The sequence below is a fragment of the Trachinotus anak genome, unplaced genomic scaffold (assembly GCF_046630095.1).
Source record: "Trachinotus anak isolate AG129_WGS33_773 ecotype Australia unplaced genomic scaffold, CSIRO_AGI_Tana_v1 ptg000023l, whole genome shotgun sequence".
Taxonomy (NCBI): domain Eukaryota; kingdom Metazoa; phylum Chordata; class Actinopteri; order Carangiformes; family Carangidae; genus Trachinotus; species Trachinotus anak.
Genome location: NW_027273874.1, coordinates 25,408 through 42,398, shown reverse-complemented (window position 1 = coordinate 42,398; position 16,991 = coordinate 25,408). Strand labels below are relative to the sequence as shown.

General features: G+C 38.0%; 1 protein-coding gene across 6 annotated transcripts in view; it reads right to left on the bottom strand.

Annotated features, from left to right (window-relative positions):
- Positions 1-2,804: 2,804 nt before the first annotated feature.
- Positions 2,805-16,991, bottom strand: part of elavl2 (ELAV like neuron-specific RNA binding protein 2) — a 31,266-nt gene continuing 17,079 nt past the window's right edge. For 5 of the 6 annotated variants that reach the window (XM_071459399.1, XM_071459397.1, XM_071459395.1 and 2 more), the window contains 5 exons: positions 13,554-13,657; positions 10,510-10,663; positions 8,273-8,498; positions 7,528-7,566; positions 2,805-5,460 (listed from right to left, as the gene is read on the bottom strand). In XM_071459399.1, coding sequence (XP_071315500.1) covers positions 5,130-5,460; positions 7,528-7,566; positions 8,273-8,498; positions 10,510-10,663; positions 13,554-13,657 — 854 coding nt within the window. In that variant the 3' untranslated portion in view covers positions 2,805-5,129. The remainder of the gene's footprint in view (positions 5,461-7,527; positions 7,567-8,272; positions 8,499-10,509; positions 10,664-13,553; positions 13,658-16,991) is intronic. The other variant, XM_071459400.1, reaches the window with a different exon arrangement.

Sequence of the window (16,991 nt, the reverse complement as noted above, 5' to 3'; positions counted from 1 at the left end):
CTTTACATCTGTGGTGAGCAGAGAAGCATCTCACAATGGACAACACGTTAAACCTCGAGGTGGATCGGCTACAACAGCACAAGACCAAGATGTCAGCCAGGACAGAAATCTGAGGCTGCAGTGGGCACAGGCTCACCAAACCTAAACGTAGTCTGGTCTGATTTATCTAGACTCCTGCTGAGGCACGGTGGGGTCAGAATTCCGTGTCGACAGCATGAATCCATGCACCCAACCTGCCTTGAGTCAACAGCCTAGGCTGATGGTGGTGCGATGTTGTCTTTTCTTGTCACACTTTAGGCTCCTTAATACCAATCTCAGCATGGTTTGCTGCTGGCCACGTGCATCGCTTTATGGCCATAGTTTACCATCTTCTAATGGCTGCCTCCACCATGTCAAAAAGCAAAAGTCGTCGTTCAGATCTGAATCCGGGAGATAACCTTTGGGATGTGGGAGTCCAGGAGATTGGCAGCTGACAAATGTGCAGAAATGATGTGATGGTGCAGAATCTCAAAGGAAAGTTCTAACATCTTGTGGAATCCAGGCCATGAAGTACTCAGGCTGTTGTGAGAGTAAAGGGAGGACCTGCAAATGATTGGTATGGTGTTCCTAATAAAGTGCTCAGTGAGTGTATATAGTAGTGTTAAATAACAGTTTAACAGTGGAGAGTAAATTAGTACATTTACTCCAATACTGTACAATTTTGAGATACTTCCCACATACTCACTACATTTCAAGGGGAAATATTGCTACTTCACCCCATTTATTTCACCCTAACCTTGCAAATCAAAACGTTCTGCACCCACACGTGTTTTCAGCTTCTCAGGTTGATCAGACCTTGGATATGGCAGAACCATGCTGGGAATTATGTGATTTCACCAAACTCTGTACAACTGAGCAGCTTTAATAAAATCTGATCAACTGTTATTGAACAATTTATGAAACAGTAAAAGAGAATTTGCTTTACTTAGACCAGCTGCAACTACTGCTTATACTCTAACACTTCAGTGGTCACAACTCAATCATATATAAAAACTGTATCACTGACTCTGCATTATAGTTGAAGTACCTTTTTCTCAATATTTTGAATGTTGTAACTACTTTTGCAATGTGGTACTGCAACTTCTGTTTAATTACACGATCTTAATACTTCCACCACTATAGTTTAAAAGCAATTCAGGTGAGTGCTTTTGACAGGGCGGTCTGACAAAAGGCTGGGAACCGCTGCCTGAGCCAGATCAGATGGTGCCACAGTGCGGTAATGACTTCTTCTCCCTCTATGGTCTAGGTTAGTTTTGATTAAGCACCTTCTATTAAAACACACAATTTAATTGCATACAAAGCAGCGAGACGTCACTCAGGATCAAATGGTGTCCTCTTCAAAGTTAAAAGCTCATTTTTGTCCCCTTGTGCTTCATCGTGTGATCTGAATGACTGCTTGTCCAAAGCATTCAAAAAGGAGTCAAAGTAATTTTCAACCAGCAGTCAAAACCCCAGTGGGAAACCGACTGACTGAAAATCTGTCTCTTTACGTAGGATAACTAAGATTGATGTGGCTTTTACCAACTCATCTGTGGTGGCCATTAAGTGCTAAAGCCTAATCGCATTTTTACTAGTAGCATGTAATCACAACATAAAGCTAGAAGATGACCAATCACAGAACTTGTCTGCCATGATAAAACCAGCTTCAGCTGGGAGAAGAGACTCCAACATGCCAGAACAACCAAACATACTGTCACTCAGCCAAAGCTCCTCACATCAGTATCTTTCCAGTAAAGCACAACAAACACAAGAAGTGCTGTGCAATCTTAATATTGACATATGAGATGCATTTAAACTGGAAAAACCCTCCCTTTACAGTAAAAACTGCTGTCAGGAGAGATTACTTCTGTTCCAACATGCAGGCTAATGGCACAGTAAATATGGGAGAGACTCAGAAAGCTTTTTAAGCAGAGCACAGATTAGCCTCCTTATCGTCCGCTAGCCAACAGAGTGCAAGTATGGCTACATGATTGAGCATGCCATAAATAGTGGTTTCATTAAATTGAGTGACATGCTGGAACTCTTTTTTTTTTTTTGGCCCAAACAGTGAATACATCAGACAAAAAGGCAGTGTGGTATATTCAGCGACTTCCATCGGTGTCCTTGCAATGCCCCTAAAATGACAGTTGGGCAGTGTGAGGTGGCTGCGCAGTAGGGAAGCGCACTTCAAAGCAGGCCATTCCATCTTCAGCAAGGCTGTCGGCCTCAAGTGGAGCATGAGAAAAATTAAAATAAATAAAATTAATATATTTTTTTAATTTATTTTATATATATATAGATATATCTATATCTATATCTATAGATATATCTATATATCTATATCTATATATATCTATATATCTATATCTATATATATCTATATATCTATATATCTATATATATATATAGATATATCTATATATCTATATATATATATATATATATATATCTATATATATATCTATATATATATATATATATATATATATATATATATATATATATATATCTATATATCTATATCTATATATATAGATAGATAGATATATATAGATATATAGAGATATATAGATATATATATAGATATATATAGATATATATATATATATATATATATATATATATATATATATATATATAGGGTGGGGGGGGGTGCCAACTTAAAACATAGGGATAGAACAATTTTAACTATTTTCTAAATGAGTGGTGAATATGAATTGCTGACATCTTTACATGTTATACTGGCAAGGCAAAAAGGAATGATGGGATCCATTCACAAAGCTGCATTGCCCTTCAACTTATTTATTGATGTACCGAACATGGAAAAAATCCAAAGTATCCAAACACAAAGTAAAGAACATGTACATCCTTTTAAATACTCAACAAAAGATATTCTATTCCAAAAATGCTGTGAACCAAGTCAGACTATACAACTTCAAATAAATAATCATTCTCATATTAAGAATTGAGATAAGAGGGGTGAAAGGGAACATTTTTTCATGTCAGACCATCAGCACAATTTTTCAAGACCAAATCATCATGAAGTTACAAAAAAGAAAAAAGTTATTTTCAACAATGACAGGTCAGGCATGAAAAATGTCATCTCTACCCCAAAGCAGCAAGTATCACAACTCATCTAGACTTAAAGTTTAACTTTTACAAGTAACACAAAGAAGGAATAGATAAACAAGAAAAAGCAGTTGCAAAGATAATTATATAATGCATAGCACACTGCTCATTTAAGGGGAAGCATGACTAGTAATTGGTTTAAATACCAAGCAGGATGCAGGTGCAGTACTCAGTGCATCTAAGGCTCGACAGCCTCCATTTGTTTGTTCAAGATGAGTTAGATGTTGTTCGACAAACTCCTGCAACCAATTTTGCTATTGTTAATGGAACTGCTTCACTGACCTTCCCCTGAAGTGAATAAAGCAATATACACCTTTTTACGATTTTAAAGACAGGTTATATGCATTACGTATATATATATATATATATATATATGAGTATGAAAAAAAGAAAAATCAAATAGTTCAAAACTGTGGTTTATATCCATTCTTTACCACATAAATATATATCTATAATGTTTATATATAAAAAACAAAAACAAATGTCTATAGTTTCTTAATACCTTTTTTACGAAGCAAGACTATCTACAGACCAAACAACCAACAAATTTGATGCACTGTAATGCTAGTCCATAGGACAACAAATCAAGTTTTTCAACTCAAGGGAAACTGAAACGAAAAGGTTAATATCCAAAATGAAAATACCGTACATACTCCATAAAAGAAAAAAGAAAACGATATATATAATATCACACTTTCCAATGAAGTCCAAACTAGAACCAAAAGAAGTCTGCCAAATACTCAACATAAAAAAGGACTTATTTACATAGCTCAAAGCTCAGGAGTAATCCGTTCTATTCTTCAGACTAGGTTTTCTTAAGCTGCAGCCTTCATTGGCTTGTCCTCATTCTTTCATACAAAGTATGTAAAAACCCTTTATTGGTTGATATTAAGACAAAATCAGTCTAATGATATATCGTAGGTACACCACAGAACACCATGAGCTCCGTCTGAAGGGAATCCTTTAGGAAGAACTGATTTTTATCCCCCATTTACCTTTTAAGAGATATCTCCACTTTATAATTTTGCATGCACTTTTTGCGAATAAACCTTTGTATTTTTGTCGATTTCCAAACCAAATCGGAAAGCGAGTTGCTAGTCGTAACAACCAGGATGACAGGGGGACCCACAGATGATTTTACAAATGAAACCAGCACTGCCATTGATTCTATAATCTAAAGATAATACAAAGATCTCAAAAGGTATCTTTTACATCATAAATCTCTCCAGAAATTTCAACCACTGCAAACTTTCTTGTAAAGTTCAAAAGCTCACAAGGTGTCATATGAAGATATTTCTCAAAGTATCCAAGTCAAAATATTTTGTTCCAGGTCCAGTAAAAAGTTTCTCCAAATTTTTCTTTTTATAAAAATAGATGCTTTTTAAACCCACATCAAAGAGGTTCTTAGCTCTTTGGCAAGGTACTGCTTTAAGAATTTTTTTTTTGTCTTTTATCCGTTAAGTTTACAATAAGCAACATTATGCAGCCAACCAAGAACCAACTCATAGTACAATAAACAGAACACTTGCAAAATCAACAAAACCGCAAAGAGATCAAAATAAGTACTTGCTAACCACTGAAGGCATAACGCACCTAAGGCAAATCAGGACACAAAAATACAAAGAAAATCACTACACATAACCTTACAAGACTTACTGTTTCAAAGCAGATGTGCAACAAAATGACAAAACCTATAGTAATGTTTTAGATGGTCCATCTGTAAAGACAGTAAGAGAATTCAACATCACAGGCATTAAAACCTGCTGTATTTTTTTTCCTGTTTTAAAAGTATATTGAGAAGATTCAAAGCGTAGCAATGGAAAAAAAAAAAAGAAATCACATTGTTGGACGCTAAATATTGTTTTTCTTCGTAACACTGATTTACAAAGCTGTTTTTACTAATGTAGAAAGTTACGGTCGATACGCTTCCATTTTCTGTTTCCATTTTCTGCTGAGTTTTCTACAAACAATCTCAGTGGGTATTAGGCTTTGTGTGTTTTGTTGGTTTTGAATGAGACTTGCAGCACTCTGTCCCCGAGGCGGTATCCATTCAAGCTGGCGATGGCCACAGCTGCCTCGTCGTAGTTAGTCATGGTGACAAAACCAAATCCTTTGCACTTGTTTGTGTTGAAGTCGCGAATAACTTTGACGTTTGTGACGGCACCAAACGGCCCAAACATCTGCCAAAGGATGCTTTCATCTGCATCGGGAGCCAGGTTGTAGACGAAGATACACCAGCCAGTCCCTGCGTGCCCCGGGATGTTGATGCCAGCCAAGCTGGTCACCCCGTCAATGGCCATGGGGGAGAACCTGCTGTAAAAATACAAAAAGTAACATGGTTCAAGGCAAGAGCCAAAACGAGGGTAAAACTGGCCTTTTTATAAGACAAGAGATCGTGCCAACATGCCTAACAGAATCTGACAAGTCTCTACAGGGATCAGCACTGGCTACACTTCATTCTGTGCCATGTTTACGTTGCTCTTGGTCACAGTGTTAACACGTCTTCATAAATCATCAGATGAACAAGATATTCTTTGATAAGTAAATATTTTTTCTTCAGCTGGGAAATAAGTTATGAAATTAGCCTCATCCAAAAAAAAAGAAAAGCTGAGTTGTCATTCTGACTTTGCAGCTAAGAGTGCAGTTCAGACAAATCTAACTTTAGCAGCTTTTTGAGCTGACCATGTGCCTACAAAGACAGAGGGACAGAATAATTTAATCACAACCAAAAACTGCAGAGTTAATGGTAAATAAGCACCATATCCAAGTTGGACTGTGTGCCAAGACTGGAATAAAATAGCACACAAAGTCCTAGCCTTTGGTAAATGTGGTTTTGCAGTTTGAAGAAACAAAATTCTAAGTGCATGGAAAGCCTATGAATTATTGCAGCAGGTGTCATGTAAGATTAGCTGCTCCAGTTGGCCTCTCAGGGAACATCCACCATGACAGGTGTGCTCCCAGCATCAAGGACCCGGAGAGAGATTTGGCAACCAAGACGTCAGCCAACGAGCAGGGCAGAAAAGAAATCACAAGTCTATTGTCGCCGGTGACGGGCCTTTGAGCTTTCAGGGGACTGGACTTCAATCATACCCGAGGAAGGCATTCTTAAAAAACTGAACTTAGACAAACTGGTATCCTGGTGAATCCTGAAAGATGTCTGACGCAACCAAGTTTAAACAGGACAGGGCTGTCCATAATAGATCAAGGTAAAAGTATGTAGCTCAAAATACAAGTATGCAATTTTGTGCAATAGCAAGAAAGAGATTGTAAAATTCTGTCCTTTGTTATGTAGACAAGCACAATAGACAATGCTTTAATCTAGACATGTTGTGACATTATGTTGGGATTAAAGCACGTCACTGCATCACTGTCACTAACCTGATTTTAGAGAGGGACACACTGAATCAGTCAAAATTTACAGCACAGATGACTGCACATGGTTATGTTTAACTTAAGGACGTGTATGTTGTACAGTCTGGCCAATATCCATACAGTAACAGAGCCATCATGAACTCATGAAAATGACCTTGCTTGTGGTAACTTAGAAAATATTATTACACATTTCATGGCCAGCAGCATGGACCAGACACTTCTGCTTTTAAAACTCTGCACAAGAATGAATTAATGTAATGTACAAATGCGAAATATGCTGTCAGTTACCAATCTATATCGTGTGCTAGCTCAGTGGTTAACACTGCTACATCATATCCAGAAGGTCCTGGGTTTGAATGCCACTGTGTGACCTGTTCTTACGACTGGACTTGGTGCAGGAGAAATGTGTCCATGTGGATTTAAAAACAAAACAAAAACAAAACAACAAACAAACAAACAAAAACTAGATGTGTGTGTCTAACAGCAGAATTTATTTATGCCCTAAATTAGTGTTGGCCCCAGGAATTGAGCTTTCATCGACTCTATGGCAGAGGGAAAGTGATTGTCTCAGGTCAGAAGAGCAGGTAGTGACACCTCCCGCTGGTCTCCTCCTAGGAGCATGTTTGGCTCTGGCCCTACCTTCCCCTACTTATACCATACATACCTTTCTGTATCTTGCATATACACCAAATATTTACATCATTACTTGCTTTAAGACAAAGCAGCTTGATTCACACAAACCAGCTTAATTATGTATACATTTGTTTGTAAAGAGCACCAATGCGTGCACACAAAAGCATTTTTCTTTGATCAACAACCTAATACTACTGAATCAGAGATACCTTATGCCGTGTTCACTACCTATGCAATACTGCCAAGAGCTCATGAAGGGAAAAAAAAAAAAAAAAAAAAAAAAAATGTATCTCATCAGCTCCCTTGTGTTAGGTTTGAATTTCCCACAGGATCAATTAACACATCTTATCAAATCTAAAAAGAAAATCTATTTACCTTTTGACTCCATAGGCCATGTTCAGCAGATTGTCCAACCTTAAAAAAGAAAACACACAAACATTACATTAATTTCAACATAAAGTAAGTTGTTTATGAAGGTGATGATGCATTTTGACTGGATGACAGAGATGAGTAATAGTTCTGACGCCATAATTAAAGTCAATTGTTTTTCAAGTAAAGTAAATCCCAAGACACAGCCAAATGAAGCCATTCAGTTCACACAGAAAAGCCCAAGATAGTGGAAATATTGCAGCTTCCTAAACACTTTACATAAAAATTCAATTTCCACAAATTGTGATTTTTTGCTTACCACTGAGGTCAATCAGTGGACTGAGGAGCAAATTCATTTATGGATTCATTTCCACATTTATGGCAACTAACTAGGGTAACTGTCAAAAACTTTTCAGACCATCTATTGAATTATCCACCAGAGTATTGCTCATCTCATTTCCATATGTGTCAAAATCTGCTCAACCCAATTGTGTTGTAGGCCTACATCTGCAACAGGAGGAACACAGCAAAGTTGAAAATGTGAATATGGGGATGAATTATTCTGTTCAGAGTATTGATGAGCTCCAACACAGAATATTTTCATAATACTGCTGTGAGACAATTTAAATGCTAATTTCAAAACGCCTCAGAGGGTCAACAGATTCTACATCACTAGCAGTATTAGCTATGCTTGGCTCTGATCAGATTTATTTATTTTTTTTCTCTCTCTTTTTTGGTGTGCCCCTTTTACCTGAAGCGTTGTGCCTGCTGTGCGAGGGGTCCTGGGTACCTTCGATTGGGTGACTGATACAGCTGGGACAGCAGTGCCTGGCTGGTCTTCTGGCTAGGGTTGTTTGCAAACTTGACTGTAATAGGTTCAGTGGCACCAGGCGGCTTCTGACAGTTTAGACCCTTGATGGCCTCCTCAGCCTCAACTCGCCGGTCAAAACGAATAAAGCCAACCCCTCTGGAAACGCCTGAGCAGAGGATACAGTCATATTAGTTACATGCTGAATTTCTCTTGACAGCCATGTAAACATTCAGTTCTGATATACAGTGTGAACGTCACTGAAACAGCTTAAACAGTTAAGTGTCAATAAACCTGAGTTTTTATGAGTAGATTAAGCGATTGCAAATTTGCAATTTATTTCCCCCAAACAGTGTAATCACGATTATTTTACCTGAACCACATCTGTAAACAATGGGGCATCTCAAAGCGCAGGTCATTGCTCTGAGAGTGCATTACTGGTCTGCAACCCTACAAAGTTTTGTTTTTTGTTTTTTTTAAAAACAGAAGTGAGAACTTATTCAGCTAAAAGTCTCATTAATATGACCTAACATTTTTTAAACCATAAAAATTGAGGTATATGGACATTTTTATACAAGATATGCTTTTTGTGCATTTGTCAGTCTGCTATACAAATCGCGGACCTATTCCACTTGAATGTTTCACAAACATTGCTGAGATTACTATGACATTAAGAAAGAAAATGTGATCCACATCCTGAAATACTGCAAATACTGAAACAGCATAAAAATGGGGGAGGTGAAAAAGTGACTGAGCCACAGCAGCAAAGTGAAACTTTCACATCATGGGACACTGGTGGGCAGCAGGGAGAAACAAGACCAAGACCGAAGAGTACGACATGCACAGACGTCCCAAGATGGCAGAAAGAAGTGGAGAGAAAAAAAAAAAAAAAACAAACACCATTGTAACTCAAACTTTACAGACAGCTAGATTACTAGCATTACACTGAATGCTGCTAGTAATTTTTTGTTAATCGTAATTTGCAAGCTAACATTACAAGTTAATATTATCTAGCTACTACATTGCTTTTCAGTGTTAGCTTGCTATTTTGTGTAATAACTCATAATTCAAAAGGTTGCTTGTTCCGTTTGAACAACAGATGTTACAAGTTCAATATTATTCCTTTAACTTCTTTACCTCTTACTGCCCTCTTGGGACATCCATTTCTGTCTTTTCGCTCTTGGTCTTGTTTCTTCCTGCTGTCTGCCAAAGAGCCTTGAGCTTCAGTACCTTTGCCAAGTCAAAGGAGGTCCATCACTGCAGTTCCCCATGTTGCTTGTGGTAATACTACTTGCTGCACATTCGTCATTTTGATATCTGCTTTGTTTCTTGGTAAGAACTGCATTTTTCTTAATGTTTGTGCCGATCGAATTTGTATGCACTCCAGTATTTGCAATGTTTGTAGTGTATTCCCATAATGTTTCATTATTTTATCCTTGAGATCCACTATATTAAAATGCATAAGAAAACATAAGTAACTTTGTATCCGGTTGCAGGTTGCAATCTTGCTTTGTTTTTTAGTGATTGCGTTTTCCCTCTTCTTACAACTGGATCACAGATTGTTTCATTCATACTAATGTAAAACTCAAAATGAATTCTCTTGGAACAAGTGGTTTTATGTCTGAGAAATAAAGACAGTCATTCCCATAATGCATGCCTGAAGGAACTTTATGTTTCAGCAGCACACAGTGACAGAACCATTGGGAAATGTCCCAGTGAAAGATTCTGTTTATTAGTCTTTCACAAAGGTTCTGACTCCATATGACAGTTGAGAATATAACTACTCTAAATGCATTTAATTTCTTGCCATGAAACAGGCATTGCATGTACACCTTGGGGATGGGAAGAGAAAGGGGGAGAGAGCAAGAGAAGGTAAGTGCAGGCAGAAGGGAGATTGGAGGGAAAAAGAAATTATGAAGCATTGAGTCCTGCTACTTAAACACCCATTTCATATTCTATCCATCTATGCATATTTATGAACACCTCTAGTGGAAAATTACATTTTTTGGGGACGTCAAACCACCACCTCTGATATATTTCTTGGGCCTAGCTGTGTCATTTTGTTAGGGAGTCAGTGTGGAACGTAGGGGGAGGAAAGAGGCATAGTAAAAAAGGAATATGAGGGGTGGGCTGAGGTGAAAAAAAAAAAAAAAATGGGCCAGCTGTCACATTCTACTCACCAGTCACCTGGTCCACCAGAATACGTGAGGTAATGATGCGTCCATACTGAGAGAAGAGCTGCTCCAGTTCTTTCTGAGTCATGGTCTTTGGCAAGCCACTGACGTACAAATTTGCATCTCTGATGGAGGCAGAACTTGGACGCGCATAGGAAACCTACAGGCGGAGACAGTTCACATGACCACTGGTTCATCATCATTGCAACCAGCTCTAGCACATGCAGCAATGATCTCGCATACCACTAATACAACTGTCTGAGATCCGGGCAGGCTATTCTTCACCTTTTTGGTACATTTGTTGACACTACAAGAGCAGATGCAGTGATCTATTTCTATTAACACTAACTGTATTAAACCGAACAGTTTATTTTAAATGTAAGCAGACCACAGGGTACTGTGGTTAAAAAAAATGTTTAAATGTTTTCATCACTTTTTAATTTGTTGAATTTATTAGTTGTCTTTGTAATTTGTTATGACTCTTAGTAATGTTATTTGAATACAGTATTATAGAGCAGGCCATGAACATAACAGTGCTGATACTATTTCAATATATTGGTGAAACAAGACTGATCCTAGTCCCTGTTAGTACAAGATTTACTTGTTCAAATAAAAGCCTGTATAATGTATAATGACTCACAACTCCAAAGGTGTGTTCAGACTTAATGAAGCAAATATTTGTGACATGAATTAAGCGGACGGGAGCATAAGCTCTTAGCCCAAAGCTATCAGACTCCATGAATGTGCAGGCAAGAGGAAAGGGAGAGTCTGAAGAAAATAAGCAAACTGAATTTCTGGTAACAATTGACATTAGTCTGAGTTGTCTCTCTCTCTCTCTCACACACACACACACACACACACACACACACACACACACACACACACACGGTGCCTGCTACAGCAAACATTCCTGCTGTCATTGGATGTTTGTGGATAATAAACACAGTCTGCAAAAATACTCCACAGCTGTTAAAACTAAAATGGGCTTCCTGTTAATCTTAAGGGAGGAACCACAGTAGTCTGTCAGACTAAACCAACAGATTTTTTGATGATTGGTTGTCATGGAGCATGAATGTTGGCCATAAATAAGAGAAAATGGTGATACAAAAAACATTTGGTTCATACCTGTGCCAATACAGTAAAATTCTATTTTTACTTTTTTTAAATTTTTTTTTATTTTACTCTGTTCATCCCATCTTTTCTGTCCCCAGAGTAAACTTAAGAATGACTCTTATCAGTTAAATGGACAGTGACAAATCAGCCTGTCCAGAAAAAGTTAAACTGGTACTTTTCTGTCCAACTCAGCTGGAAACCTGACATAGATGCAGCATCAGGCCTGTCTAGACAGCTCTCATTTAAAAATAAATTTAACATTTCTTGCAAACAGCTGCAGACACAGTGTGGCTGCCCTATTACAACTAATCTCATCTATTTCTGTGTCTAAAGTCAGAAGGTACGTGAAGAGGCGCCAGCTACAAACATCCAGCATATATTTGTCCATAAATTCAGCCAGGTCCATAAATTCAGCCAGGTAACAGAACACAGGAGGTGACCAGAGAGTCCTCAAGGTCCTGTGGATCAATACGTCATTACACCCCTGAGTAGTCATAAATTCATTTTCTCTGTGCATCCTGTTTTCAGTCTTGCTGACATTTATACAATAACGTGCAGGAACCTGTACAGCCTAAATTTAGGAGTTAATGTTCGAAAATGGATTGAGGGGGGTTTGTAGAGATAGGTCTAAGGTATAAGAGAATCGGAGAGGGAGAGAAAGAAACAGTGCAGTCAAGAGTCTGCTGCATCTTGCTATTCCCTCCATCTGGTGGCTGCAGGTTCTTCTGACTTGACTGTCAATTACCTGAATAGCACCACAGCTATTTAATTACAGTGTCAGACATGTTAAATGGTCTTATACCAGGTCTCTTGCTGCAATCTTATGCAAGGAATTGCATGAAAAAAATCTTTTTAATTAAACCTTCAAAAAGGGGATTCTTTTATGCTCTCAGATTGATAAGAACTCCACTTGGTCACCATATCTCAAAAATCACCCTGCTCCTGCCCTGAAGGGAAGGCTGACAAAGTGAACGTGAAAGCTAAAGCTCCCTGCCCACAGCCAGGCAACTCACTTCTCATCTCTGCCTCCCTCCCAGTCTCACCTTCACACTTCATTTGATGCTAATATTTGCAAAGTATATTCCTCTACCTCACTGGGGTTTATTTGCACTTCTGACAGAGCAGCCAGAGAATTTTGGATGTGCGATACACACACAAAAAAAAAAAAAATGTTCCCATGTTCTACTTTTATAGGTATGAAGTGAGGAAGAGATAGAGAAAAGATGTGTTCAATGCCTGATTCACAGAAATAAAGTGGTATGGTTCACATATGGAACATCTTCCACTGTCGTAACATGCTACATCTGCACATTCATACTACAAATGTTAAATACAGAAATAATCCAGCATACATTTTACAAATTTGGTAATACTAAAACAAGATGTTCAATCACAAAATGTGCTTTTGCCTGCGGACATTTTCTCGAATACCCTCTGTCCAACATGAGAAGGCATCTGGCTATCTCCTTGTACGGCCAATGTGAAATTATATCACATCTAATAATCTGGCTCCACCATCCACAAATCCTGCAGCACTATATGAAGCAAATGAGTTTTTCCACCAGCACATTGAGTGCTACATTGCCTGATGAATGCTAATGGCAGCCACCTCCCTGTAAAGGCATACAGCAGTGCTACAGCACATGCAACCATAGAAACAGTTCTGCTCTACTTGAGGCCCAGGCAAAGCTGCCTGTGCCCAGATTAACAATAGGCTCCCTTTCCACCCCACATTTCTCCAGCCTCATTATGCTTCAACTCCAACCCAGAGAGCTACACATGAATGGCATATCTTGGATTTTTGTAAACAGTCATGGATGGTAACTGAGTTCAGTGAGTTCAATATGACTATGTTTGATTAATTCACTTACTAGAGATTAGAATTCACATGTCAATGCCCATTAGCAATTAAAAAAAAAAAAAAAAAGGTATCTTACCTTGATGGTTTTGGTCTGAAGTCTCAAGCCATTTAAAGTATTGATGGCTTTTTCTGCATCCTTTGGGTCCACGTAATTCACAAATCCATAGCCGAGGCTCTGCCCTGCAATCACAGGAGCAGAAAATATATCCAACGTCACACTTGATAGGTGAAAAGTGACTGCTAGACACAAGCACCAACAATGTATCACTACTCTGTATAGACTAAACTGCCTTTTATGAATAATTGGTGAATGGCGTCAATGCAGTTTTACTCAGAAAATAAAGTGTCAGTGATACAAGGACACGCAGATGAACAGCCAGACTTTACTTCTTATCTTGCAGAGCATGAAGAACACACGAAGTCACAAGCCCATTTTCGACAAACACCTACTTGGTTTACAACCTAGAGTAAATCCTTAAACCAACTCTTTGACAAACATATCTTAAATTAAAAACGACAAGCAATTGCTCTGCTCTCACACCAACTCATCTGACATAGTGCAGTAGCTGAGGCGCAATGTGTTCCCCTCTCTCTACAGTTTATCTCTAAAATGTACAATAGATTGACACCCACTCTTTATGTGCACAGAGGCAATTCAATTTCCTCCACCCACACTGCTGGGTCTCTTCGCAATTCTACTGCCGGTCAAGTTCACCAGCTCAAGCAGCTTCAGCATATTAATTCAGTACATAAGGAACTAGAAATTTATCTACAACTTCATGAGATCAGATGAAGTTAATATTTCCACATATCCAAATATCACATTGAAGCACAAAACAGATTCGATAGAGTGTTTACATCTGTGATGAGGAAAGGTCTATACTTGTCCTTTTTAAATCATTTAACTTCAGGTTTTACTGTCGACTAGAATCAAATACATCTGTACATCTTGCATTGTGAAAGTACAGAAATTTGATCTATATTATATAAAACTATATTAAAATAAACACATTGATGTATTTTGTTTAAAATACAGACATCCAACTGTTAAACATTGCTTGCAGCATTGCTATTAAGTTAGCTTTACTGTACATCTAAACACCCTATATGCATCATACTGGCTTATCTGTCTTCCCACCATGAGTCACTGCTCTCATGGGTTGTTCAGCTGTGATCAAGTGAAGTTCATAAACTTCATTTCACCTTGCATCTCAGGGACTGTTATAGCCAGGAGAAACATGCTGAGCCTTTGAAATGAGCTGGTTAAATGACACTTTTGCTTAAACCTGGAGGGTAAACTGCCTGCCACACTGTGTTCTACTGTACATGCTTTATGTGGGCACGCTACGCCCTTACAGTGATGTCTTCCTATGGAACGTCTTATATCTGCTACGTCCACTGTTACAACTGGGAGGCCCTGAGCATGTTGCTATAACAAACAAATTCAGCTGTCATTAACGAGTAGAGGCGGTATGCTGGGATGCACTTTTAAAACAGACAGCTGTATCCAGCTTCCATTAAAAGACTAGTGCTGCCCATAGTGGGAGGAAAATGACACAAAGACTAAGCTGCTGCTGCAACAGCAGCAGCAGCAGCAGCAGCCAAGGCGAGAACATTTAAAGCAAAGAGGAAGCATGCATCTCTCTGGTGATTACTTAGCATCTGATGTAGCACCAATACACAGATGTAGGCTGGCTTAAATCCATTGCCACAGGGCCAAGGGAGAGACAAAAGCAACATAGTCTGGAGGGGATAGGATTTTATGTAGTGCAGAAATTGAAATCAGAGCATCATTCCTGAGAAATGACTTGGAGGCTCTGAATAACATTAAGAGCCAATTTTTTTTCCCCCAACTGAGTTTTTCCTGCCCCAATTCAAGCTTTTATTGGTTAAGAGGGATTTTTAAAAAATACTAGTTTAACTACTTATTTTACAACAGCATGCTGGTTTGTTACTGTTGTTGGGAAAAGCTGCATTATCAGTTAAGACTGCATCTTGTATAATCAAATACCATAAAAATACTTGCATTGACAAAAATGACTGCTCAAAAGGAATCAGTATCCTTTTCTGAACTCATCCTGGGATTAAAAAACAAATGTGACCGAACAAGTAAAACTGAAATTGCGACACATTAAAAAGTTATTCAGAACCACAGACCTGTTATTTGTTTAGTTTTAGCAAAACTAATATGAGCATGAAGTTGTTTGTCAGGGCTGCTTATACATTTACCTAAAAAGAAATCTGTCTTCCTTAGATGTCCTTTTGACAAGCTATCTACTGCCAGCCAGAGAGCTAAAAACTCACTCTTTCCAGCTGGCTACATTTGCATTTCTTAAATAAAAAGGCTATTTTTTTAATACAACTAATTACTCCAAAACATTTCACCACTGATGCTAAGAGCCTCTGGAAATGTGCCATACACAGTCCCCATCGACACTTTTTTCACTGGTGATGCTGGTGCAACTGTCATCCCTAATCCATCTTAACAGAAGGTCTCATTTTAACAACAAAGTAAGAGTAATGTTAAACATTGCTTCTTTCTTTTTTTAAAAGGTGTACACTTGCAATTAAAATGACACATCCAAGTTTTAACAAATGTGCACATTTTCAACAACTGGATATGAGGTGAACATAACTGCAATGCTATGCAGGGATATACTCAAAATCAGCTCCACTTAAAAGCTGCCATGGCTGCTTAAGGCAGCGAGGGAGTAAACCAAATCATTAACTGACACATTCACAGTATGATGTCAAAGAAGCATAGGAACCGTCCTGTTAATGCAAACAGTGATTTCTGCTGCTTTTAAAAACAGATACTCTTAAAAGGAATTCACTTAAAGAAAAAATAAAAATAAAATACTAATTACCAATACTAAAAAATACTAACTACTACAAAAAAAAAAAAAAAAAAAAAAAAAAACGAATTCAAAGGTCACTAGTAGAAAATATCCAAAATACCTCAAATAGAGTTGAGATATGATTGCACTTGAAAAGCAAGACAGCTAAATGTGTGGTCATATATTGTGTTGTGTGAAGCTTAGTATTCAAACGCCTGTGGCCACTAAAAATGCAAGGAAAGCAAACCTAATTGGGGGTAAATGGAAATCTTCTTTGCCATTTGGTCTGTACTGTTGAAGCATATTTTACAATCTCATGCCTGGATGATTCAAAATAAATGTTTTCTTCGCTTATGATTTACAATGATTACAAATGAAGTCTCCCTTCAGTGTCTGGGATCCAAATACATTTTTCATTAAAAAGTCACCCAGGCACATTTTCCCAACCACGCACTCTTTTTACTTCAGTGGCCCTGTATGCAGACAAAATATAATCTAGTTAGAGATAAATTAGATTTTGAAACTCATTTTCAGTCTACTTTAAGGGACTCAAAACATCTTCACATCACAACATTAAAATTTATAAAACCTTTGCCTATTTTACAGCTCTGTAAACAACTGACACGTGTTAAATCAACATCGAAGGAGAGCAAGGTCAAGAAGTCTGATATTACTCT